Source organism: Ambystoma mexicanum, chromosome 8 (assembly GCF_040938575.1).
Source record: "Ambystoma mexicanum isolate Mex_15411 chromosome 8, UKY_AmexF1_1, whole genome shotgun sequence".
Classification (NCBI taxonomy): Eukaryota; Metazoa; Chordata; class Amphibia; order Caudata; family Ambystomatidae; genus Ambystoma; species Ambystoma mexicanum.
In genome coordinates this window covers 1,673,184,085-1,673,210,982 of record NC_090929.1, presented here as the reverse complement: position 1 = coordinate 1,673,210,982, position 26,898 = coordinate 1,673,184,085, and the positions used below count along the sequence as shown (strand labels likewise).

Below are 26,898 nucleotides of genomic sequence, written 5' to 3'. Positions count from 1 at the left end.
TCCCCCAGTGGCTCATGCGACTACAGCCCAGCACTGCATAGGCTGCCTACCCAGCAGCTCATGTGACTCCGGCCTTGCACTGAATATGCTGCCTCCCCAGCAGCTCATGTTGCTGCCTCTCCAGCACCTCGTGTGACTCCAGCCCTGCACTGCATATGCTCCCTCCCCAGCAGCCCATGTGACCCTGGCCCTGCACTGCATATGCTGCCTCCCCCAGTGGCTCATGCGACTACAGCCCAGCACTGCATAGGCTGCATACCCAGCAGCTCATGTGACTCCGGCCTTGCACTGAATATGCTGCCTCCCCAGCAGCTCATGTTGCTGCCTCTCCAGCACCTCGTGTGACTCCGGCCCTGTACTGCATATGCTGCCTCCCCAGCAGTTCACGGAACTCTGGCCCTGCACTGCATATGCTGCCTCCCCAGCAGCTCATGTTGCTACCTCCACAGCACCTCATGTGACTCCGGCCCTTCACTGCATATGCTGAATGGTGGGACCATCCTCACTCCTGCTGGATAGAGGAGGCTGGTGATGGGCACCTCTGATATATTCTGGCCAATGTAAATCCTTCCTGATCCTAGAATGTGAGCAGTTACATCCCTGTGGAATGCTGTACAGCCAATCATTTGGAGAAAATGCAGACTACGTACTCCCATCCCCCTCGGTTCTGTATGTTTATGTTTACAAATATATAATGCACCTAAGCCTTCAGGCACCAAAGTGCAAACAAAGACACAAAAGACAACAGCAACAGCAGGACCATAGAAAAAATCACGAGAGCCGCAGTATGGCGATTCAAGCAAAGAGCAGGGTCTTCAATATTTTACGAAACACGAAGGGATTCTGTGCGAAGACTGACTGGAAGCAAGTTCCATGCCCTAGAAGCATGCACAGGGAACGAGCGACCGCCACCTCTGGTTCATTTAACTCTAGGGCAGATCAGTTTAAAACTTCCAGCCAACCAAGCTGGATGGGAGGCCTGTTGTTGGTTCAAACACTCTTTCAAATAAAGAGGAGCTAGACCAAAGACACATTTGCGTATCAAGGTGTTCAGAACGTAATTCTAGCTGAGATTGGGAGCCAATGAGATCTCTCCTATAGGTCGAGACATGCTCCGTTTTTGGAACACTCCTTACAATGTAAACTGCATCATTCTGTAAAAACTGGAGCCTCTGCTAATTGTTTTTACTAGCACCACAGAAAAGAGCATTACAGTAGTCTAATCTAGGCATGATTACTGCTCTCACAAGGGTTTCGCTGATTTTTCGGGACACATGAGGCCTCACAAGCCTCAGCAACCGCAGATGACATTGGGACTTCTTAATTACGCTATCCACCCGAGTATTGGCTCCCAAGGATGCTTCAAAGAACACACCAAGTGTTTTCACCTTTTCTTGCACCCTGATGTTGTGTCTCTCGATGCTGAAACTCGAGTAACGGGGGTCCAGCTTTGCTCGAGTTTGGGAAGAGCCAAAAATCAATAATTCTGTCTTTCAGCTATTTAAGCATAGCCAGTTAGTGGTCAATCAGTTCTTTACCACATTATATACCGTCTGTACCTTATCTGAATCAATGGGATAGTCACCTGTCAATTCTATAAGGAGTTGAGTATTGTCCGCTTAATTTGAAAACGCCCATAACGGGCGGGTGTATGTATTGAACAGGGCGGGCGACAAACAGGCGCCCTGAGGTACGCCACACACGATCCTGGAATATCACGGTGTGCGATTTATTTACACTATTATCGGTCAAAGATGACTGGGAGGGGGTGCTATTTGCGGATTGCCATGGAGTGCACAATGATATGGTTCAAATCCTTTTGATGTCCCTCAAAGGGATTTACTGAACCACATCCACCTTTACCAAGGAAAGCCGTGTAATTAGTACTGCTGTTGGACATAGTTCTTGCATACTGGTAAATAATTGCAGAAATAGGACCAGTTATTAACCAGTGATGAACGTTTATTTGTGTTAAAAGCACGCATACTTCAAGGATTAACCTAAGGGGTTTAGTGTTATTATTTAAGTATTAGCATTGCTTGAAAGGCCCCCCACAGAGTGCGCATGAATGTTTCTGAAAGATAGTCTTTCCCGGAACTGCTACTCCAGCCCACTTAAAATGTTAAATTAGGCATGGTGAGGGAACATCTGACTACTGCAACAGCCTTTTGGCCGGGGCTCCTGCCAAACAAATACATAGGCTGCAGAAGGTGCAAAATGCGGCGGTCAGACGGTTTGGAGTGAATAAATCCTCTCCAATTACGGGGCTGCGTCGATCCATCTGCTGGCTAACCATGGAGGATTGGATTACACTTAAGATTTAGTGTAAGATACTCAAATGTCTGAACAATCTAGCCCCTTCACATCGGGCAGATAAGCATCTACCAAGCAATGAGGCCTTAGATCAAAAGGATCAAAGGCTAAGTTACTGTTGACTTTCCCCCACTTTCTGCCTGCGTATAGAGGAGATCGCAGATTTCTGTATTTGGACCTAAACTATGGTACAGCCTCCCAATGAAGATCAGGAAAGTAAAGTCTGTCTCCTAATTCCGAAAAAAGCTAAAAACGTATTTGTTTAAAATAGAGTAGAGAGTCTTTGGCTTACGGCCACATAGCAAGTTCACGGATATGGTAATGCTTCGTTGATTCAGTTCTATAACACTTGTGGCTAGATACCATTTGATCCGTACCAGATGAACAATATAAATTCTCAATCAATCACTATCTCGCTTGCAAAGGCAGGGCCGCATAGGAGGCACGCTCAATTCCCTACTCTAACCACAAGCCAAGGGTGAACCTAGTCGACTAAGACACATGAATTTAATTATGCACACATTTCTAATGCATGCTAAATATATCTGGTATCAACTACTGAGTATTTGCATTGTCTATAGTACTAAAATGGGTTTTTGTTTACTATAGTGCTCCTTTTTCTATTTAGGTCTCAAAGCCCCCTGCCAAGTCATCTCTCCCTGTTTTAGTTTGGCTCTCATAAAGCAGCTCATCAACACATCACACCATCACTGACTTTCAAACATGCAGCTGCATTACCCACACGTGAGGACGGCTGGGGCAGGATGTGGATTATACAGACATGGAATCACAGCTTGCATATCATATATATATTTCATGTCAGATGTATGTATATGTAAAGCATAACTAATTTCTAATCAAGACTAAGTTATGTGTGAAATTCTTGATTGATCTCAAGGAAAGTGCAATATATTAATGTATTCTGCACAGCTCTTCAGCTTTATTTAGACCTGAATTCATGAATGAATTGTCAATGTTATTTTTTCTTCGCAGTACCCAAATAAAAGCATTTAGCATCAGAAACTGCAAAGGTGCACTTCAGAGGTTTACAAACAAGTTACGGCATATTGCCACGTGTTACTGCTGCCTAGTTATGTCCTCTCTATAGTCTAGTCAATCAGCGGCCATTGAGGAAGGAGGATCCTCGTAGCATAGAGCAACAGAGATGGGATTCTTCAATGGGGGTTCTTTGTTACAGCTTTCTTGGTCCACAATGGAATCTCTCATGTGAGCCTCCGCCTCTATCAACAGCTTTCTTGCTCTTTGAATGCACTGGTCTCCTCTCCCGTTGCACTGTCCACCAAACTTCATACCTGCTCCAATAGATCAAGTCTGCATCAATTAGACACTTCTCAAAGATCCTTCAGTGCAATTGTTTATAGTATTTGAGAATTTCGATCTATAGACTGAATTGGAGGTTCTTTGACAAGTCTATAAAAGCGTCAAGGTTTTCATCAGAGCCAATCAAAAAAGAACAGTCTTATGTATTCAAATGGCAGCAATTTACGGTCATGGGCTTTAGAGGCTTCTTTAAGGGTTATACATTCAACCTACTGACGGAGACCAGTCTATCAACTGAGTGTCCCACCACCCCTCTTAATAGGCAGGCAAGTACAAAGAGAATCTACTTTATAAATCTCTTACACTCAGTAGTTAAAAGGTAGGTAAAACTACCATTATACATATATATAACTCGCGGTTTAACAACCCACTTTGAGTGGGCGACTAATTTAGATACGTATGCAGTTAAAACACTGTCACTGTAATTGTTAAAGTATGGAAAAGGTTAGCACACTAAAATACATGGGCCTTGTACTTCTAAGGCAGCTCAGAGACTAGTCCTTAGAAGTCCAATCTCGATTGAGTGTGCGCCTCAGAGCCTATAAGGATCCTGCATAGTTCTGATGGAGTTACATGTGTCTAGCACTAGGAGAGGCCACTTGGACAGTGGGTTCAGGGCAAGGAAGCACCCAGTTCAGACCACAAGTAGATGGTAGAAAAGTGGCTTCTACCATTCTTGGGTCCAAGAGGGTGTGCCCTGGAAGTACTGAACCAGCCACCACCGGCCTGTGCCAGTCCTCTATAGCACTACGGTAATAAGAAGGTGTTTGCACGCAATGCAAACCTAGCAAGAGTAGGAGTGGTTTAAGAGACAGCTTTCATCTCCCCCTCCAGCGGTCCCTCCAAGGTAGGAACCGCCCCAGGAGATAAAGAATCGCTGGTGAAGACTTGCCTCACCATCCTGGTAGTTGTGCAAATACGACAGGCCGTAGTTTCTTGGACGTTCACCAACTCTGGTCTTCAGGATCCTCTGGATAACTTGGACGGTGATGAAAGCACGCTGGATCGGTCCCAGGATGTGGCAGAGACCCTCACAGATGAATGAAATGAAACGCCTTGTAAAGGAAGAAGTGGTACCCCCTGCACTGATAGGCACATGGGCTACACCGTGCACCCAAAATGACATGGGAAAGGGGTCATTGGGGCCTCCTTGCAGCACTTCACTAAATGTGAGGTGTGCTGCAATACAAGAAACACATGCCAGTGTACTGGGAAAGATCTCTCAGTATGGGTAATCCTAAAAAGAAGGTAGTGAAAGACCCCAGAACAAAAAGGGACAAAGCAAAGGAGTGAGGTTGAGATGCCTCATTCACATTCCAAGTCACTGAACAATTCCACAAGTCCAGCATTGGTGCTGGAGGGGGTTCAGAGGAAGCAAGATGTGTAAAAAAAAGTCAAACCTCCCGAGCAGTCACCAAGTCAAGCAATTTCACTAGAAGGCAATCCCTGAGAAAAGTGTTCTGGTCACCCATGACATCCGGGCTGAATGTATTCATTGTGAAGTGCAGGAAAGATTGTTTCAATAGCAACCTTCTATTCAGCTTAGTAAATAATTATGGTAGGATGTTTTAACTGTATTAGTTGTGTTTATAATGTCACTTTCATATTAAAATTATGGTTTTATTAGGTGCCCTTTTGTTCAACACAAATAAACAACATGTAACTGGATTTTATATGATTTGAACGACTCTGGACGTCTAGGAAGGCCTACAGGATGAAGACAAAGACAGACACAAACACATGCCAAGGCTTCCAGGAAGCCAAATTCCATTTCAGACACATTTTGAATGGCTGGGCATGGGTAAGGAAATGCATTTATATCAGCTTACCTGGCTCTTCATTCGTTGGTCCCAGCAGGCCGCTGCTTGATCTGCAGACACGGAAAGTAACACAGCCATTCTCGTGCAAGCAGAACATGGCATCACGCTGGAAGCAGGGCATAACCTACAGAGAATAGCAGAGAAGATATTACACTCATGGACATGCTATACATACCTAACTGAGGAGGAACCTAGCACTACACTGCATGAGGGAGACGTCCATCCCAGATGTAGGATCATTAATGAAGTGTACTGAGGCCATTGGCGGTGTTTAAGGATCCGCACAGACCAAGAAACAAGCTGGAATTAAGATGATCCCATCTTCAGCTTGTGATGGAACAAAATAAGGAAAGTAAAATGGAAGAGAGGAAAAACATTGTGCCAAAGAAAACGGAGTCCAGCGGAAGAATACGGAGGGTCTTTGCAAGGACAGGCTGCTGGGAATCCTGCTATCGGGAGGTGGTATCAAGAGAGGTGGTTGCAGACTCCCTGTTCAACATTCCTAGGTCTTCCTTTGACTAGTCCCCGACTTGCCGACTTTAGATGGAAATGAATGCCTTTGCCACCCAATTGTTTTAAAATACCAAAAGTTGATGATCGTTACATGGAAATCAGGTATGAGATCCTGATTTTGACATAGCAACAGGAAAAGGAGAGGCCATCCCTACAGAACACTGTCCCTACGAGTGGATATAGATCGATCATCAGGATTACCCGCTAATTTACTCTATTCTCAACACCCTAAGTGTCCATAACATTCTGTAAATCATTCAATTAGTATTGCAAAATAAAAAATATTAGAATAATCAAACAAAAAACATTAATAATATAAACAGAAATCAGGACTATCACATTAAAACATGGAATATACATCAATAATTGAAACATGATTTAGTAAAATTGTAGTACTCTTCTCCTTATAGATTCCCACATATCAATAACCTTTGTACACATTTCATTTTGTGATGCTGCCATTAACAAATTCATAGCTTAGTATACCCTTCCATGAACCGTCCTGCTAGCACTCAAATACAATAAATGTTCAGCTTGAAAGGAAGGACTTTCAAGTATTTAATGCTTTGTGTGTAGAGTGCAGCCTTAGAAAGTCTGCATTTGGGGTTTCGAAATCTGGTGTAAGGTGTAGAGCAGATCAGGCATTGCTGAGAAGTGTGTGCAAAGGCACTGGTTTGAATCCGATCCATTTTGTTTCATACGGTGTCCCTGTTTCAGAGAGTTTCACATGTGTACACACTGGAAAATGTTCATATGTTATTTTGAGCTCTGTTAAGATGGTAAAACCAAATACAGCACTAATCCTAGATGCTGCCCAAATAGGGTCATTAATGTTATCCCAGCCACTAGTAGAGGTGGGTGTACGCGCACACTTCCTAACCCTTAAGGACTTTCACAGGGTTTCCCAGAGATACCCAAATCACCTTGGGGGAAGTGGGGGTTGGGGAGAGTGGCAAAGGTTGGAGAGAGGAGGAGGGTGTACCAGCATCTTTCTCACAGGTAAACTCTAGTGTATTAATATCTGAGTGTTAGGGGTTTGAAGCACAATCTCGCCGCGCTAGTCTGTTACAGTCTGCTTTCCATTGCAGTGCAAGAGAGGATGAGCTACCACTTCAAAATGACCCAGCCCAGTGATGAGTGTTGGGTGTTTGGTGTGAGGCATGTGGCGATTGGGGGCCCGGTCCTGAAGTGGAACTGAATACCCTGTGAACCTTTGATAGGAGGCTTATGGGCAGCGGCCTCCTACCGATCTGTGCAGTGAATTCTACTAACACGAGTGTCGGCACATGCAGGTTGGCCCGGCTGAGGAGGAAGGAACAAGTTACTTACCTGTAACTGTTGTTCTCCAGCATGGGTTTGGCATGGATTCACATGCTCATGAAAATACCCAGTCGTCAGGCTGGGAATCCTCAGGAAAGAAAAAAAAATCAGTTTCAGTTTCATTTCTGAACTGTCTTTCTCCAAACAACCAATCACTGAGCTCTGGGTCATACTGCCCCCAGCCAATGACTGCACTCTACCTAAGCCCCTCCTCTGGCAGCCATCCTCAGATTTGGTAGCATGTAAAGAAGCAGTAGGACCAAGAGAAGAGCCACAGAGGGGCAGGCGGGAGGGTTTGCATGTGAATCCATGCCAGACCCATGCTGGAGAACAACAGTTACAGGTAAGAAACTTGTTCCTTCTCCAACATGGATCTGGCATGGATTTACATGCTCACGAATAAAGAATACATAGCAGTACACACATGCATATCCACGGGAGGTGGCAAGGCTCAACATAAGCATCTCTTACCTCCTCACCAGGCTCACCTTCAAGCGAACAGGTTGCGCAGCACTGCTTTGCCGACTCTGGACTCCTTCCTGGAATCCCTGTCGACGCAGTAGAATCTCGTGAAGGTGTGTGTCGATCTCCATGTAGTAGCCCTGCAGATGTCCTGCAGGGGAACACCAGAAAGGAACTCTGTAGTTGCAGCGATTGCTCTGGTCGAATGGGCTCTCGGACAGCCAGGCAATGGTTGGTTTGCCAACTGGTGACAATGGGTGATGCAGCTGGAGAGCTACCTGGAAATGGAAGCCTTGGAGAGGGCCTTCCCATGGTTCACAGGGCCAAAGTCCACAAAAAGTTGTGACGTCTTCCAGAAACTCTTTGTGCGGTCCACGTAGAAATTCAGCACTCTATCCACATCCAGCGAGTGCAAAGTCCTTTCAGCCGGCGACTAAGGTGTCAGAAAAAACACAGGCAACACCAAGGGCTCATTTAGATGAAAGTCCAACAGCACCTTGGGCATGAAGGAGGGTTGCATCCGCAGCACCATCCTTGTGTCGTGGAAAGTCAAATAAGGTGGTTTACAGGACAGGGCCTGAATCTCACCCACTCCGTGTGCAAAGGTGATGGCCATAAGGAACGCCGTCTTCCACGACAAGAACCTCAGTGGAACTGTCTGCATAGGTTCGAATTGAGGGCCCATGAGCCTAGTCAGCACCACATTGCGTTCCCATGCCGGGGCTGGAGCCTTCACCAGCGGGAACGAACAGAACAGTCCTTTAATAAACTCCTTAACCAGACAGTGTGACCATAACGACGACCGTCCTGGAGATCTGGTGTAGCAGGAGATAGCCACCAGATGAACTTTGATGGAGGCATGAGCCAGTCCTGCTTTGGCCAACGACAGCAAATATAGCAGCACCTGCGGATCCGTGACTCGTAAAGGATCGATCTTCTGTGCACAGCACCAAACGGCAAACCTCTTCCATTAATGTCCATAGCATATTAGAGTAGACAATGCTTTGGCCTTGGCAAGCACCTCCTTGCAATCTGCTGGGAGATCGTAGTCACCGAACTCCAACGCTGCAGGAGCCAGGCCTTCAAGTTCAGCAATCCTGGGTCGTGGATTGCGCCCCCTTCCCTGGCAAGGTCTGCGACCACCGGAAGCTTGACTGGAGGGGACGCCGACATGCTGAGAAGGTCCAGGTATCATATCTGCCTCAGCCACGCTGGTGCGACGAGGATTATCCTGCACCGGGACCATCTGAGTTGATTGATGAGTCGAAGATGCAACGGCAATGGAGGGAACACATACAGAAACAGGACGTCCCAGGGGAATGAGAATGCGTCCCCCATGCTTCCCGGCTGGGGAAAACTTGCTGGCGAACCTTTGGCACTTGGTGTTCATCGCCGTCGCACACAGATCGATGGGGCTTGCCTCATCTGTTGAACAGGTGATCCACTTGGTCCTGCCGAAGTTCCCACTTGTGGTAAGAGCGTAACTCCCTGCTGAGAGAGTCTGCAACAGTGTTCTTTACTCCTGCCAGATGAAAAGGAATGAGGAACATCCCCTGGGCAACGGCCCAGCGCCATAGGTTCTGCGCTTCTTTGGAGAGTGCTGGGGATCTGGTGCCCCCCTACTTCCTGATGTAAAACATTGAGGTGGTTTTGTCCGTGAAAACATGCACCACCTGGCCCTTGAGGGATGGGAGGAAGGACTTGAGGGCCCAAAACACTGCCTGCAGCTCCAGCACGTTGATGTGTAACGTTTCGCCCTCTGGCAGCCACAGGCCTCTTGCATGAAGACTTCCAGTGTGAGCTCCCCATCCTTCCAGGGAGGCGTCCACCTTGACCGTCTCCTGGTGCGGTGGGGTCTGGATATCCGCGCCTCCGGACAGACGGACAGATGAGCGCAAACTTCCCACCACCTTATCGCTCGACAGAAGCTCTCGTCGATCATGATCTTGTCCTGTAATCTTCCCTTGTATCCACTGGTCGTCGAGGAACTCCTGTAGTGGCCGCATCCGTAGTCTGCATAGTCGGATGACATAGATGTATGACATCATGCCAAGCAGAGACGTGATGGTCCTCACCCTGGCGACCTTCAGTGCCAACAGCCGTTGCACCTTGCCCAAGATGGCTGTATCCTTTCCTCTGACGAAGACGCTAGGCTGAGCCGGGATCCCAGAAACAGCGCGTCCTGCGATGGAATCAAGCAGGACTTTGCATAGTTCACCAAGAACCCCAGCTCTGCCAATAGGTGAACGGTTCTCGCTGTGTAGTCGACAGCAATGTCCTTTGAACTGGCCCGGATGAGCCAGTCGGCCAAGTAAGGGTAGATGTGGCTCCCCCACAGTCGCAGCTGCGGCGCCAGGCACTTGGTGAAAACCCTTGGCGTGGACTTCAATCCGAAGGGAAGGGCCTTGAATTGATAGTGCTGCCCTTGAGCCACAAAGCGCAGAAACTTGGTGTCCATTGTGAATGGGGATGAGGAAGTACGCAGCCTCGAAGTCCAGCGCGACAGATAGTCTCCCTCTTCAAGCTTCCCGAGCACGAGCTGAAGAGTGACCATCCAGAACTTTTGTAACTTGATGTATTTGTTTAGTCGACGTAGGTCGAGGATGGGCCTCTGCCCTCCGGTATTCTTTTTCATGAGGAAGTACCTGGAGTACACTCCGGAGCCTCTTTGGGACAAGCTCTATCGCACCTTTCCTTAACATGGCCCGCACCTCCAGCAGCAGCTAAGGGACGTGGTTTTCCTGCTGGGCCACCAGTGGTATTTGGGGACAATTTTAGTGAAATTCCAGGGTGTGTCCATGGGCGAGAGCGTCCAGCACCCAACGGTCAGTGGAGAAGGTCTTCCACACGCTACCGAAGTTCGCCAGCCGGCTTCCCACCGGGGTGCACGGGTGGGGGCCGAACACCACGGTCGGTTCAATCCTGCTTGGACTTGAAGGGCGGCCTTGAGGACCCTGGTGACAAAGACGTCCTCCACCAAAGGCCTTGGAGTGGCCCCTGTTGGTCTCCTAGGCCGAAGAGCAGGAGGGCTGGCTGTAAGAAGAGTCCCCGCCAAAACTCTTGGAGAATCCTGGGAACTTGCTCCCTGAGGACCGAAAGGAAGACCTCCTTTGTTGAAGAGGGCCCAAGGCATGCGCCGTCTCAGTGTCTGTCTTTATGGCTTGTAGAGGCTCATCCACAGCCTTCCCAAACAAATTGTCCCCGTTGAAGAGCATGTCCAACACCTTCGACTGAACATCCTGAGGAAAGTTGGTGGCCTTGAGCCAGCCACGACGAAGGCAAATGCTGTTGCCCATTTGGCTGAACCCCGTGTCAGCAATGTCCGTGGCCACAGTGAAGGCATGATCCGACGCCACTTCGTCTTCATGCAGAATTTCCAGGGCTTCCGACCTCTTGTCGTCGGGGAGGAAGTCCAGGTTGGGAGCGATCTTGAACCACAGCTCCCGGTCGTAGCATGCCACGATGGCAAGGGCATTGGTGGCCTTGATGGTCATCGACACAGAAGAGATGACCCGTCGTCCCATGGCATCTAACTTCTTGCCCTCGCTGTCCGGAGGGGTGGATGCTGCTGAGGAAGAAGCGCCCAAGGACGACTTCTTGGCTGCCGCTGACACCACAGAATCCGGAGACGGTTGGGCCCACAAGCACTTGGGTGCAGAGTCCGGCACCCTGTACTTCTTCTCAAGGTGATCCCTCTTCACTGGGACCGTATAAGGATTCTTCATGAGAGACAAACCTTCATCCCAAATGTTATCCAGGAGTGGGACCGAGAGGATGGTCTTTCTCTTCGCCTCGCGGAGCTGATATAAGAAGCCCTCCTTCTCCTCAGGAGCAAGCTGGAAGCGTTCCGATGCTCGGGAGATCATTGCGTGCAACGAGCCTATCTCATCCGGCGGGGAAGATCTGGGAGGTGGCGACGGGGGGTCCCCTATCCCACTGTTGTCATCCATGCCCGCCGTCGCCATGTCAGAATCTGTCTCATCCCTCGGGAAGATAGAGGGGGGAAAAGGGTGGCAAGGAGGTGGAAGGTGTACTCTCCTCTTCTTGGCCAGAGGCTCCCCCATTGCCAGGGGGACAGCCGTCACTGGCGCTGCGGGTGGAGCCGCCGGTGTGATGGGCATCCTTGTCTGTATCTCAGGGACCAGAGTATGCAGTGCAGAGAGAATGTCCACTGAGAGGTTTCTAGGAGGTAGTTGAGGCGGGGGTGGCAGCTGAGGTGGAGGCGGAATAGGCTGCTGGGGCACCGGCCGGGAGTCCAGGCCATTGTCGCCGTGCTGCTCTTCCTCAACGATATCCTTGCTGTCATCGCCTTCATTGGTCTGCTCGCCTTAGGGCCTCTTCCCTGTGTTTTTCCTCCTCCTGGATGGTTTGCAGGCAGACTAGCTCCTCGTCAGAGGAGATATCCGTACCATGGAGGGCTCCCCAAAGGCCCCTTCTTCGCTTCGAGGGGGCAGTCTCGGGGAGATGATGGCCATCTTCTTCTACGGCGTCTTCTCTATGGGCCAGAACGCAGCCTCCCTCCTGGGAGGAAGGGATACCCTCGCCTTTGGGGTTGTGCCCTGCAGAGCCGTCTCTGCAGCCTTCGCAAGAGACACCACCACTCCCTCGATGGAAGGCTGGGACTTCGCCGGGTGTACCTGGGCCTTCACGATCAGGACCAGAGCCTTGCCCTGCATGGCCTTGGGCGTTCCAGCCGCCTTGTCCTGCCAGGCCTTCTCCTTAGGGGGAGGTCCCGTGCCCCAATACCCCTTGCCCTACTCCAGCAAGTCGGTCTTGGGCTTCTCCTTGAATTTGCCCGGATGGTCAGACTTCCTCTTGGCCGAAGATCCTGAGCGTTGACTTGTGACTGAAGCTGGTGATGGCTAACGCGCCCTGGCCGCCGAGGCGCCAGTCGCAACGGCGCTCCCGGTGGCAGTGGACTTGCAGTGCTTAGCCTTTTGTTGGACCCCTGCAGGAGGGGCACCCTCAAAGGTCTTAGAAGCCTGCTCAACTTTCTTGGAACTGGGAGAGGCATGCTGCTGGGACCCACTCAAAGCAGGGGCCTTGGCCTGCAGCCCCTCCTCCAGCCACCTATGCTGATCCTTCACCGTGCAAGGCGGCATCTCCTGGCAAAATGCACAGTCTTACTCCAAGTGCGTCGGGTACAGACAGCAAAGACACTGGGAATGCTTGTCGTCCGAAAAGACATTCCGCAAGCCGCAATCGGAAGAAATCCTGAACAGGGGTGCTGGATCCTTCTGCTCCGACATGGTCCACGCAGCGTAGGCCCAAAGAATCTTCTGGAAGCCTCCAAGAAGTAACTCGACAAAATTCGCCCTTGAGCGCTGAAGAATCCGAAAAAACTGGTCCCTGTTAATCGGAAGGTTGATCGATGGAGCAGCAGGGTCGATTGACCGAAAAATAGAGTAACTCTTCCAAAAAGTGAAACAACGCAGTAATAGCTCGAGAGCTGAACACAAGGACTCCCAACACTTGAACGTGCAGTAAAAATCTGAAGAAGGCTGCCAGAGGAGGGTCTTATGTAGAGGGCAGTCATTGGCTGGGGGCAATATGACCCAGAGCTCAGTGATTGGTTGTTAGGAGAAAGACAGTTCAGAAATGAGACAAACTGATTTTTTCTTTACCGAGGATTCCCAGCCTGACGACGGGGAATATTCATGAGCATGTGAATCCATGCCAGACCCCATGCTGGAGAACTGCTACTGTAGTGGGAAAGCAGAATCAAAAGGAGCAGCTAACAAGGAAACCTGTGGTATCCTCTTTCGGGATGACCGGAGAAGGGTCATCGCTGTTGGGTCCAGAACCAGACAGGGAGGAGTCGTCTCAAGGTGAGACATGGGATCCCCCTTTCTGTAACACCTCTCTACCCGGCAATCCCTCTGTGGCCATACACCATTTCAGAACCCATACCGTTAACTCCTCCCCAATTCCAACAGATACCAACATGAAAGGCAGGCATAGGAGAACCGGGAAAAGGAATTTACATATGTCACCACCTGGCCTACAACAACAGGACTACCACCCTTTTCACAACAATATTTTAACAGGTTTATTTTAACACATTACTGAAAACTGCCATTCCCATAATTCTTCCCCTCTGTTCTTTTCTAAAGTCACTGGGACAAAGAAGAGGAGGACTGAGCTATGAAGATTGCCCGTAGGAACCAATGTTCTATGGATTCCTATGGGCAAGCTCCATTTTGTCCCGTTAACGAGGACAGGCAGAGTCAGACCTTCCCTTGCAACCATTAACATCTGGTTCTAGTTAACACTCCCAGGAAGTATAAAAGGTGGAGCTGGAAAGCACACTCTGATCGAGTCGAGGAAGGTGCAAGGAAGCAAGAGTAGGATCTATCGAGCTGCAGAGACCCGGGGAGACCCGGAGGAGGAGAAAACCGCCCAAACACTGGCCCTGCTACTTAAGAGGAGACTGCAGTGTGGAGGAGGGAGTTGTACTTCCAGGAGGCAGGACTAGGTGCAGCTGGGGTTGCTTGGCAGTACCCACAGCAATATTCCTACCCTGGGCCAGGCAGGCGAACCCAGGTATCCGAGGGGCAGGCAGAGAGACCCTGATCTCCAATAACACCCCCCTTTAGCTCCTGCAGCTCCCAAGGCTAGAAAAGGCCATTTCAGGGAGCTGTGAAGTGGGAGCGAAATTAGCCCAGTGCATTCTGGGACTAGAAGCCCCAAGATCTTTTTTTCTAAAAGTTGTGAACTTTGAAAGGAGTCTCAAACCCAACTGAGGGAAGCTTTCGAAGTGAAATATGCTGCATGATAGAAGGCATGAGCACGGCCGATGGAACCCTTCATTTGTGAGCCTTGAAAGATGGAAAGGAGGCGACGCCACCGACCGAAAATCTTGCCCAACAAAGCAGCGCCAGTGAACATAGCCGGTGAGTTGGAGAAACTGATAGCAGACCGGACTGTGTTATGCTCAAGATAACAAGCAGCAACATTGTATGAACAAAGAACATGTGTGCGATTGAACTTTATGAAACCCAAATAGGACCAGATACAGAGTAGTCAGCGCCACGTGGGTGCTCACTCGAAAGTCTGTTTGGTACCCACAGAGCGTGTGAAAGATTACTGAATGGTGAAATCGAAGTGGTCCTGCAGCGCGTTAAGTTGGATCCCGTGCACATTCGAAAGTCTTCGATTGCCTACAAACTGAAATTGGTCTGAGTCTGGCTGAGAGGGACTAATTGTAAGATCTGTCACAACATCAATGTCATGCCCGCGCCGCTGGCGCACGCATTGGCAACCATCATGGACTACTTGGTACTCATTTATCCTCCTAATACTCTTTGAACAACTCCTATTCACACCTTGGTCTTTAATTTCCATTTGCTCGACTTTGGTTATTTCTTATTTTATTCAACTAACTACATTTACCATAATGCATCTTGCTACAGTCCTCAATTCCTGGCTATACTCCATCGTTATTGGGACCACAATCCCCAGAAGTCCTAGCGGCCCGTGCTGCTTCCGCCTGCTCAGGACCAGCGAGGCAGGAGGCAGATTGTCTTCAGGTGTGCTGCTCCAGGTGCTGTCAGTTAGCCTGCCTCAGAACAGGGCAGGGCTGTATATAAGCAGCTGCCTGCAGGAGCACAGTGTCTTGCAGCTTGAGATCTCCCCGCTCCTGTTTGCCTTGACCCTCTTCTTTGTATGCTGTTCCTGCATTATCCTGTTTTTGATCCAGTGTCCTTCCGGGCTCCCTGCATTGCAGCCGATCACGCTATGCTGCCTTATACCTACAGCCCTTGTCCTCTGAGCTTCCTGCCTTGCAGCCTACTACAGTCCTCTGCAGCCCTCTACAGTCAGCGGCCCTGCTCCTCTGGGCTCCTTGCCTTGCAGCCTGCCTCACTCCGGCTGCCTACAGTCCTTGTCCTCTGGGCTCACTGCCCTGCAGCCTGCCTCACTCCGGCTGCCTACAGTCCTTGTCCTATGGGCTCCCTGCCCTGCAGCCTGCCTCACTCCGGCTGCCTACAGCCCTTGTCCTCTGGGCTCCCTGCCTTGCGGCTTGCTATACTCCTCTGCCTCACAGCCTGTTTTACACTTAGCTGCCTACAGCCCTGCTCCTCTGGGCTCCCTACCTCGTGGCCCTATTCTTTTGGGCTCTCTGTCTGTCGCCTACTACTAATCTCTCTCTGTCCTGTTCCTCTGCACTCCCTTCCTTGCTGCCTACTACAGTCCTCCGCAGTCCACTACAGTTTGCCTGCACCTAGTACCACTCTTGACTGCAGACCTGCTTCCTACTTTGCAGCCCTTCTGTTTTCCTGACTGCTGCTCCCTTGTTCTCTTCCTTGAGTCCTCTGTACTCCACCTTAGGTTATCTACTTCAGTCTAACTGCCTTTCCTTCATTTCCTTCTACTAGATTGCTCATTGACTTCCTTTTCACTGGATATTTCTGTTCTTGTCTTCTCATGTGTCTTATGTAATCCCTTTGTACAGAGCTTGCCCGTTGGTTTCCGGCAGGCAACCTCTGCCCCTTCCCTTGTTGCGTTTTCAGTGTTACAGACACCCACTGCTGTTGTTCCCAGCCATGAGCATACAGCGTGGGCCTCTGTTATAGCAATCTGTGTAGAAGGGTGGAGTTTCCTAAGGTTCGTGGAACACTCTTTCCCATTTCAGCATACACCCCAAGAGGGAATCCAGTTTGTTTGTACCTTTGTATCTTTTGCCACTTTTGGCTCACAGCTACAGTTTCCTACTCTTCTTTCTTGTTGAACTTCCTGCTGTGTGTGCTTATCTGCTACCTTACTTCAGCACAGCCACCCAAAACCTACCTGTGTGCCCTGTGCCACTCTTGACAGAGTGCCATTCCTGATAATCAAGGTCTAACAACTCAGGCTTCAGCATGCAAGATTAGCACCCACCTCCAAGGTTCGGTTTGTCACATGGAGGCTTGATCAGCGTTATGAGGAAAATAAGGTTCCACCTAGAGACCCCTCACCGATCCCGCTAAAAGAGCCAGGAGTGTAGTGGAGCCTCCAGGGAAAACCCCCAAAGGGGAAAAAACCCTTTGGTGTGCTGCTAGAGTTCGAGGACTCCGGAGGGCAGCTGGGTGGTTGTTGTCTTGTAGGTTGTGCCTCGGCGACGGTGGTTATCAGGGTGAGGTCTGGGATAAAATGAGCAGGATGTATAATAGGTTACTTTTAGTAGAAAGAAAACAATTGAAGTCGAAATGTTGTTTACGGAGTTGATGGCTTACCCTAGCTGCAAGAGAGATATTCCTGAGTATTGGCGGTGTAGAAGAGGAGGAGCTAGAACCACCTAATCTCAAGCGGCTGTGAATTAAACAAGATGTCACTAAGATTTCAACAGAAATGAATGGGATAGGAAATAGGGATGAAGAGGGCGTACGAAAATAAGTTTCTGCAATGATCTTACCGCCTAAGATTCCAGACCATAGGTCTGGAGTAAACTGTTCCCTTCGCCATCTCCGGAAGTAGATTCCTTATACTAGCTGTCCGATGCCTAATGCAAGATTTCCTAAAGAAGAGGGACAAGCTGATTACTTGTATGACAGGTAGAACTGGATAGGATAACCGATAAGGGCAGACCGCCACGTACCTAAAGATTCTATCTGGAACACAAGTAGAGGCGGATAGTTCCGAGGAAGTCAGTAAACAAAAGGCTGGAGACCATGGGACTGGCGATTTCCCTATGGAAGAAAGGATGATTACCAATAGGGGGTTAAGATCGCGTACTAGTAAGATGGGCAAATTAGTGAAAGAAAGTAGTTAGAAGTTGAGAACGCGTACTTACGGAGCGTAACCAAACTCTTAGGAAGAGTAGCAACGCGAAGTCCCTGAGGCGAGGTATCCGGATATGCAGCGGGAGGAAGTGGGGACGTGGCTAACCAACCATTCCAAGTCGTCAGGAATGCTAGACCGCTGCAGCCGGTTCCACGTTCCGACATGATGGAGGAAATCCGGGCAGGCCGGACACCGTGAGGAGAAGAAAACGCCGAAAGAGGTGTAACACTAATTGTCTAAAGGGGATATGAGCCTGGAAGAGGGGGATCCGGGATGAACAGTAAAAACTCACCCGCAAGATATTGTTGTGGCAAATGTGAACCCAACTGAGGGATGCCTACAAATTAAAGTTGGTCTGAACCTGACTGAGGGAGGCTACTGGTGAAAGAAGGATCAGAGCACGGCTGAGGGGGATCCAGGGTGAAGAGTAAATCGCCAGATGTGAATATTGAGAAAGGAACCTTTCTTTGTTGTTTATGGTACATCAAGTCCTCTGAGGCAAGAGACTTTGCACAAGAGAGACTTGGGCACATAAGGCCGTGATGGTGGTGAAAGGAACTGTGACCTCGCACCAGAGGGTGCTGTACTCGAGTGACCCGCCTTGCACCCATGCTCAAAAAAGGGGAATGGAGACCAATGGCCTAAACATCCTGACTTATTTTGGAACACTTCTTTCTTTTTGTGAACATTATCCCACACTATTTTGTAGCATAGCGGTAAGGATTGCCAATCTTTTTTTTAGTATAGGCCCTTTTTATTTGACTAGACTATTATTATTTGATGGTCGTAGCTTGCTCCATTCATAGGTTTAGGCTTAGATAGGTGTTTTTCACAACCCTGATAAAAGTTCAAAAAACATTCTTGAACTGTGATCACTTGTGTCTGTCTTACGTTGGAACCATACCTTCCTAAGACCTGTCAGCAGTGCCCGGTCATGTATACTAGGGGAGTCTGCCGTGAACCAGCAGTGCAGACGTAATAAAGTAACCTTTTTGTAAATCGGGTTTCCCTCTGTTGATGCTGAACTCTGATGCCCTGTATAATCATGATAAAGAAAACAAGCACTTTGACCATGATACGGGGACGAAGGAGGAACCCAAGTAAGCCTCCCTTTCCCTGATTGCCTGTGACACGTGGCAACACTGGGGGGCGCAGACTACACTCAGATCGGGGAAAACATTAAAAAAGGCCCAGACTACTGAAGGAAATTTCCCTAGTTAAATGCTCCCAATTATCAAATGGATCGTCCCGAAATGGTCACAGATAGTATGGAGGACATTGGGTCCAGGGTAGTTGATGCCTCACATAAGGCGGAAATTGCAGCTGTCCCTAAAAGTATCAGTATACGATTAGAAAAAGATAGGCCATCTACGATCTTAGGCTTTTAACCGACTGTGGCTAAAAACAAACGACGAGACAATGTCGGGCTGCAGTAACAACAGTTGTCACAACTTCCCCGACCCCAACCACGTCCATAGATAATTAATTATTGAAGTTATTTCTGAACCTACGGGAAAATTCATCTAAAGCCTCCGACTTGGAGCATCCGGAGCTCAGAGGTACTGCAAACACAAACCTCCCCCTTACGCCAGATTTTGAAAGAATTCAATCTTCCTCATCAGGGGACTCTTTCACCAGTGACTTTTCTAATTTTCCCAATAGAGGTAACTATCGTAGAGACATGGTTATTGATTTGAATACTTCCAAACTTGCGCTAGTAGTAGACATTAGACTGGCAAATAGCCTGGGGTCGGCTCCCCCACGAGGATCTGGGGGTATGACCTATCCGTGCTCTCGGATTATGCTACAGCATTATCACTGTGCTCTAGTTCTTCATGCATACAGGATGGTTTAAATGTGCCAATTGATCTGTACCCAGACGTGAACCATGACAAGTGAGGAAACAAAACAGAGTGTAAAACCAGAAGGCAAAGAAAGAAGCACACAGGACACAAAAAACAGCTGGGGATGGATGGGCCAAGCAGGGAAACAAAAAAAGGAAAGGATAAATAGCCAGGCTTTAGCACAGAACAAAAGCCAAGGACAAACCGGGGTTGAAGGCAAATATTGCTATATAATTACACAAATCAGCATCAACAAAAGGTACACACCCAAAAGTATGCAGAACACATGCCAACCAACGCCTGGACAAATGGCTCAGATCCTCAGAGACAGGTTAAGTCTCGCAGTTGGCAGTTGTGCGTGAGGTGCAGATGCCCAGTAATCTTGCTGAAAATTGTGGCTCTCGGCAACAGTCTAAGGTGGCACTGCCACTATTCCCAACAAGAGGAGCAATAGAAAGTGTGGCAGACCAGGCACTGAACCGCAAAGCTAATAATCATAATACAAACTCACAACCAGACAGTTATGCCGATGGCGGCCAACAAAGTCATGGCCCAGAGAAAGATAGATGGTACAGTAGAATTGGAATAATGCTGCAGAAGGAGACAATACATCCGAAACAGAAGACTTGGCTCCCCCATAAACACAATACTCCTATCGAAAATAAACACCTCTGCCAATAGTCCTTTTCTGAACCGATCAAACTTATTACAGCCGATAGATTTGATCCCAGAATTAAATATAACATCAGGAGACATAAAGAAGGTGGACTTGCCAAAGTTGGGAAACAACATCAACTGGGTTGTGGTAACTTTTGTTTCACCAATCATTGTCCAAATGATGGCTACATTCAGTGAACAGTTTGCGAAGCTGGGCTTTGAGATGCAGGTCAACCTGGCAAACTAAGGGTCAACTCCAGTGCCAGCTCAAAAAAGCACACCCAAACATATATACAAGAAAGTGGCGGGGAAGCCAGACATAGTGCCTTAATGAGATCAATGCAGAGTCTGAAGCACTGACCAAGCCACCTAAAGACTGGTATTAAACCTATGTCATGGATCACAAGGGGTTTACACTTCTTTATGGTGAATCCTGAAGGCCAATCACTATTAAATTTGCACTACAAGAGACTTGGACGGTGGGGGGATCTGCTGATTGATGGTTTTATGCTACCATCTTTACTGGCTACTAAGGGGAAAGAAGGGGGATCGTTTGGTGGATTGTGCATAGGAACTCGAACAACCTATAAAGTGACTCTGTATGAAAGTGGCACAAATTTGAAAGATTTGCTTGTGGTGTTGATTAAGCATTTTCCTGACCCCAAAATCTAAAACCTTGATTATGTAGTTGTTCAATGCTCCAAATGGAAAATCTTCAAACGCCCTATTCGAGGGGGGAATGAAGACATTAGTGAGATGGACGATGGAAGAGGTTCCTAGGGGGAAGGCTGTGATTTTGCTGGCTGATTTTAATGCCCACTGTCTATCGATGCAAGATCTGGAGGTCGGAACCTTTGGTGACGGAAAAAAAACTTCAAAGACAAACTTTATTGGTAGAAGGCATTCTGCTCTCAGAGAAAGGGAATAAGGGTATATTACCTTAAATAAGTTCAATGTGTACCCGTTAGTACCGACTGACGGCCTGGACCTTCTGAATTTTCACACTTGGTATGCTAGAGGGCATGTATCTTGCCTTGACGCTATATTTGCAACAGAAAATATAATCACAAGGAAAATCAAATATGAGGCAAAGTTTAATCATATGAGCGACCATGCAGCACTAATAGTTACATTAGCACTCCCTGGGGCGATAATTGAGAACTCATTAGCCGCCTTAGCAATAGTCAATCCTCAAAGCAACAAGATAATATGGACAGTTGCAAATATTGACCTTTCAAATAAATTGTGGGATGTAGATACTCCGGAGGCCATCTTAGATTATGTGCAAAGGACTACCGCGGCCAATAAATTAGAGAAAGAACCAACTTGATTACAGACCATAAAAAGAACTTCTACGATGTAGTGATACATGAGATAAAGAACCAACATCGTAGAAGTTTACGGCTGGTTAGAAAATCGACAGCCCGAAAATATGAGGAAAAGGTACTGGCATTAAAAAAGTTTCAGACCAAATATAGGGCCTCATTCTGAGTCGAGCAGTCTGGTAAAAAAGTGCCAGTCTCTGAGGATACCAGAACTTTACCGGACCACTCGACTACTGGAGTGCCGGTGGGGCACCTGGGTCACCACCAGCTAAATGTTGGAGGTAAGCCAGGTTCGATACCGGCCAATAAAGCCCTCTTTACCACCACCGGCATTACCGGTGACGTTAATGACGGCAAATCCCCTCACGGAGTCCTATGGGACTCCATGAATGGGGATTTATTCTGTCCCTCCGGCACCCGTAACCCGGTGGAAATGCCGCCGGACCGAGTGCCGGAAACAGTATCAACCTTTACCAGTATACTGGCAGAGACACCATAAATTAAACAAAAACTCTAGCAACTGGCCGATGGTCTACAGACTGATCAGGGCCAAGGATGCTAAGAGTTTTTGGCAACTATACCGTTCCCATATAGCAAAAGGTGCACCCCAGGAATGAGTGAATATAACCGAAGCGTCCTGGGTAAAACATATCAGCAAAATATGTTAAATAGAGGCTGAGCATATAGAGCAAACCTGTATAGGGCAGGAGTAACCTCAATCGGGACATTTGACGAGGAGGATATTTACTAATTGATCATAAAATCATACCGCACCAGGGCTCCAGGTCCTGACAACTTGCCCAACGTTGTGATCAAAAGGGATCCAGCGATATGGACAGTTCTTTTACCAAGCTTTTAGGGTTATTGTGAGGTCTGGTGAGGTTCCCGACAGTTGGATATCCTCTGTTCTCATACCTGTTCATAAGAAAGGCTTAAGAGATGATCCCAAGAATTATAGACTGCTGGCGATGCTGGATGCAAGCAGCAACATTTTTGCAAAAATACTTTTGAGGGATCTAGACAGGTGGAGTGAAAACAGAAGACTGCTTGATGGGACCCAAACAGGCTTTCGCAAGGGTGGCAGCACAGTGCACTGTTTTTGGGCTATTAAGTTAATACTAGCCGAGATCGAGAAAATACCAGGTGCTTGTCTATATGTGCCCCTTGTGGATTATTCCTGTGCGTTTGATTGGGTCAACCGAATTAGACTATGGGAAAAGTCAACATCATGGGGTATTAATTAAACACTTTTACATTTCATAAAGGAAATGTACAGAGACACTAAAGTAACAGTTCGAAAACATCTAGCAGGTTGACTCACGTCCCTGATAAACACCAATTTGGGGCTGAAACAAGGTTGCGTTTTCGCACCAACATTATATAACCTTTATGTGAGTGACTTACCTAGTGCACTGCAGAAATGTAAAAATTATCCCTCAAAACTAGGTGGTCCACATGTGCCCTTCCTTTCCTGATGTATGCTTTGGAAACGTTTCCAGAAAGGCATGTAGGATGGCTGGACCAGGTGGAGGGTAATCTTTTATGATCTATTTTAGGAGTGCCTCAGTCAGTCCGGTGGAGGCCTTGCGCCTCGAACTGGGTTCAATCTCACTGAACACATGGTGGAAGATTGCTAGATGCTCCCTATATACATGAACAATGCACAAAGTACATGAGGCCTTCATTTTAAGAAATACCTTGGTCGACCACTCAAGATGGTTGACTGGGAGACCCAACGGAACCCGGAGTAATCAAGTCCACGCCGAGTTGAGCTCTACAGTGTGAGAAAACAGAGGGTATTCTCCCAGTAAAACCTAGAGAATCCCTTATTCAGGTGGCCAGGACACGGCCATCACTGTTGGATCCAGTTCCTGGGGGTGGAACAGTGGGGGAGGATCACCTGGGTAGGGGAACCCAGGGTTATGCTTGGGGGAATAACACAGATGAGACGCGGTACCATCACAGGGAGATGGTGAGGGGAACTAAGTCCCTGAAGCTTTTATAAGCTATTCCTGCTCATCTCTTCCACCCATTGAATCTCCCTTACCCAAAGGTAAAGCTAACCACCCATTCACATCTGATAAATACCCTAGGAGCACGAACCACATCAGGATAAAAATAAAAAATCAGGATCAAAAACCGCCTCTCTCAGAATCCTTGCTTTCCGGTTTTATATCCGAATACTCTGTCATTCTTCTTTCTGTCCCTCTGACTGCTATCTTCCGCACTCCCAACCTGTTCAGATATAATACTACCGTTCCCACAGTTTATTTCTCAATCCCAGCTATTTCTGTTTGTACCGCAATCCCCATCAATCTCGTCCTTTTGATTGTCACCTTCGGAACTCCCAATCGAAAGTGACCAACAATTACAGCTCCCACAAACTCTCAAAACCCCACCCTTCCGAAATCACCTATTTTCCTAGAACGAAGATTATAATTCCCTATGACAATTCAACCCTCTTCCCTTCAAACACGAACACTGTCTTTCCTCATGAAAGACAACAGACTAATATACAACCTATTTACCTAACATCCCCGACACAAGGGTCAGGCAAAGTCAGGCAATTGACTTAAATTCCACTCACTTGACAGCCCTTTCCTTTCCCCACAGGGATAAAAGGTGGAGCAAGAGAGAGCAGTAGGAGCAAGACGAACACGGCAGACAGCACGACGAGACGGATAAGCAAGCATGCCATTCAGAAGAAGGAGAAAGGCGGCAGGAATCAAGAGGGTGGCAAGGAGGGGAATGACGTTGCCCTTTTCCTCTCAGACCTAAGGAACCTTAGAGGAAGAAAACCTAAGACCGCGAACAATAGCTCAAGTTTCTTGCAGCAGATGTCAACGGTACACAGGGCAAGCTTACGCCGATAAGCAGGAGAGAGGGAAGCTCCTGCTCACGTGGTACCGGACTTGACTCCAGAGAAGCCAAAAGCCAAGCGATTCATCACAGGCGAGGGGAGAGCCGATAAGAACCCGGGCTGTGATGAGTGAGAATTGCAGGAGTGGCAAGTTTGAACCATGTTCAACAAACTTTGAATGAACTGTAGAAAGAGGAAGGGAGACCAGTAAAAGGGGGAAATCGGCACCACATGGGTACTAACTCATGATACTCTGGTTGGTCCCCCATCTGAGCGAAAACTACGATTACCAGAAGGCCGTAGAAGGCCCAGCGAAATAGATCAAAGTGGTCACACAGAGGGTCAAGCAAAATCCCTGTACAATCGAAAGACTTTGATCTACAAGCACTGTGAAAGTAAAAGAGAACATTGAAAAGTAAAGAGGGGTCAGCGCCCAGAAGAGGGGGACCCAGGGGTGAGCCACTAGCACTCTGATCAAGAGCCACAGTAAACCCGGTGATGGGAGGCTAAGAATCGAGAGGAGTCGGAGCACGGCAGATGGGGATGCAAGGATGAAAGGTTGTCATTCCAAGATTGAGAAAAGTGAAAGCAAAAGTAAGAGATGGCAAGAGTGAACCCGAAGGAGGAATGCCAAAGAGAAGGGTCTGAGCCCGGCAGAGGGAGATCCAGAGATGAAGCCATCACCCGAGTATTGACAGTCAAGAGAGGTCCGAGGGCGGCAGAGGGAGATCCAGGGGTGAAGCTATCATTCAAACTTCAAGCAAAGAACTGACATTGAAATTAAGGAATACAATACGTGAAGGGTCAGCGCCCAGAAGAGGGGGACCCAGGGGTGAACACATCACCCTATCTGAACTGTAGATTACAATTGAGAAGGGTCAGCTCCCAGAAGAGGGAGAACAAGGGGCTGAATCATTATCGCCCTAACAAATTTTCATTTGGTTAAAGGAACTTGTGTTTTTGGTATCCAAATGCCTCAGGCCACGAAGGCAAGAGACTTTCAAAGACGACGAGACTTGGCCATCGACTGTCCTGAGAAGTGCCATTGGACCTGTCGTTTCGTGCTCGAGAAGCCCGAGACTGTACTATGCTCCAAGCTGCCATTTTACCCTGTGTCCAAAACGTGGAGAAGGGACACCCAGGCTACTGCACCCTGACACATTATTTGAGAACACTTCTATCTTCTCTTGAGAACTATCCCACACGCTTATTTGTATTAGTTGTAAGGTTTGGCAATAGGTTTCCTAGTATAGGCCCTTTTCTTTTGATAATGCTACTAGGACTGCCTTATTTTTCATTTGATGGTGGAAGCTTGCTCCCATATTAAATTTAGGTTTAAATTCTGCATTTCTCCAACCTGCATACAGCATTCATTGTTCAATAAACCCCCTTGAACTGTGATTACTTGTGTCTGTCTTACTGGTTGCCACCATGACTTCCTCACAACAGTCACTGCACACTTTGACACAATAAATGTGTCATTAGCTGAGGTGGAGGACAGATCAGTTCTTAAAATAACTCACGCTAAAGTCATTTTAGAAGGATGAAGTGGAAAGTATGGAACAGTTAAGCAAAAAAGGGAGATAAAATGAATATGTAAACCAGGATTTCCCCTCAAACATTCCACAGGGTTATCCGACTAAATGATCCAGTATAAAATTGCATAGGTCTGTAATTTATTTGCACCTAAACATATTGCCAGTGCAAGAATTCACTGGTGCACGGAATGGGATACCACGAGAAAAAACGGTTATGTACATCCCATCCCAAGTAGGAACTGTGCAACATGCCCTTTTTGGCTACAAAGTTGTACTTCTCCAGTATAGGAAAGGTTACCAGGAGTTCTTAAAAGTATAGAATAGTTGCGCCTCGGACGAATTTTGGTCCATGATCTACATGGGCAGATCATTGGTCATTACGGCTGCAGCTTTTCACATATGGGGACAATTTCTAGGCAAATTAAAATCGACTGTTGCCCAACTCCAAACGCCTTGGCTCGCCACAATTGTTTAGAAGTTTGTGAGTAAATTGACTTTATATATAATCTGAATTTATGTATATTTTGATTGAGAAATGATACATTGAAAGACTAACTTTTACCTGATAAGGAAGTGTATTTTAAGAATTGTATTGATATGTATGAAATTTACTTGAAATATATGTTTTAATATGTGTAAAAGGCATGGAATTTGAATTTGCCAAAAGCACTTACATTTAATTTAAATAAATAAATATCTGAACCGCAAGTCCTATCTGCGCACACTAATGTTTCTAATCTTGCCCAGGAAGGCCCTACTGAACTTGGGGAACGACCTGCTGGCCCTTTGTAACACTTCTCCTTTAGGTAGAAATATAGTGTCATTATTTTCTGCCCACCTACAGTGTAGATGGTCCAGTCTCAGGATACCTGTTCTAAGGTTGGAATATCCAGAACATCCAGCACAAGATCTTCCGTTACCTTCCCCTGGTATCCCTAATGCTCCGTGCAATATTAGCGCACCGATCTTTGCCAAATTTAGAGGCCGATTCATGGAATAATTAGCGCGGCGCAAGTGGGCAAAAACGTGCGAATCGCAGTGGAATAGCGAAAATCGCAGTGCAAGTGCGAAAATCGCACGAAAAGCAGCGCACATCGATTCATGAAAGGCCGTGCGCGAGAAAACCAGCGGATGTGCGATAAAAAA

At 47.7% G+C, this 26,898-nt stretch overlaps 1 protein-coding gene across 1 annotated transcript in view; it reads right to left on the bottom strand.

The window, feature by feature from the left end:
• The window catches only part of WDR11 (WD repeat domain 11), a 1,001,187-nt gene that overhangs the window by 790,458 nt on the left and 183,831 nt on the right, over positions 1-26,898 (bottom strand). The window contains exon 7 of the mRNA XM_069611952.1: positions 5,484-5,598. Within this exon, the coding sequence (XP_069468053.1) occupies positions 5,484-5,598 (115 nt within the window). The remainder of the gene's footprint in view (positions 1-5,483; positions 5,599-26,898) is intronic.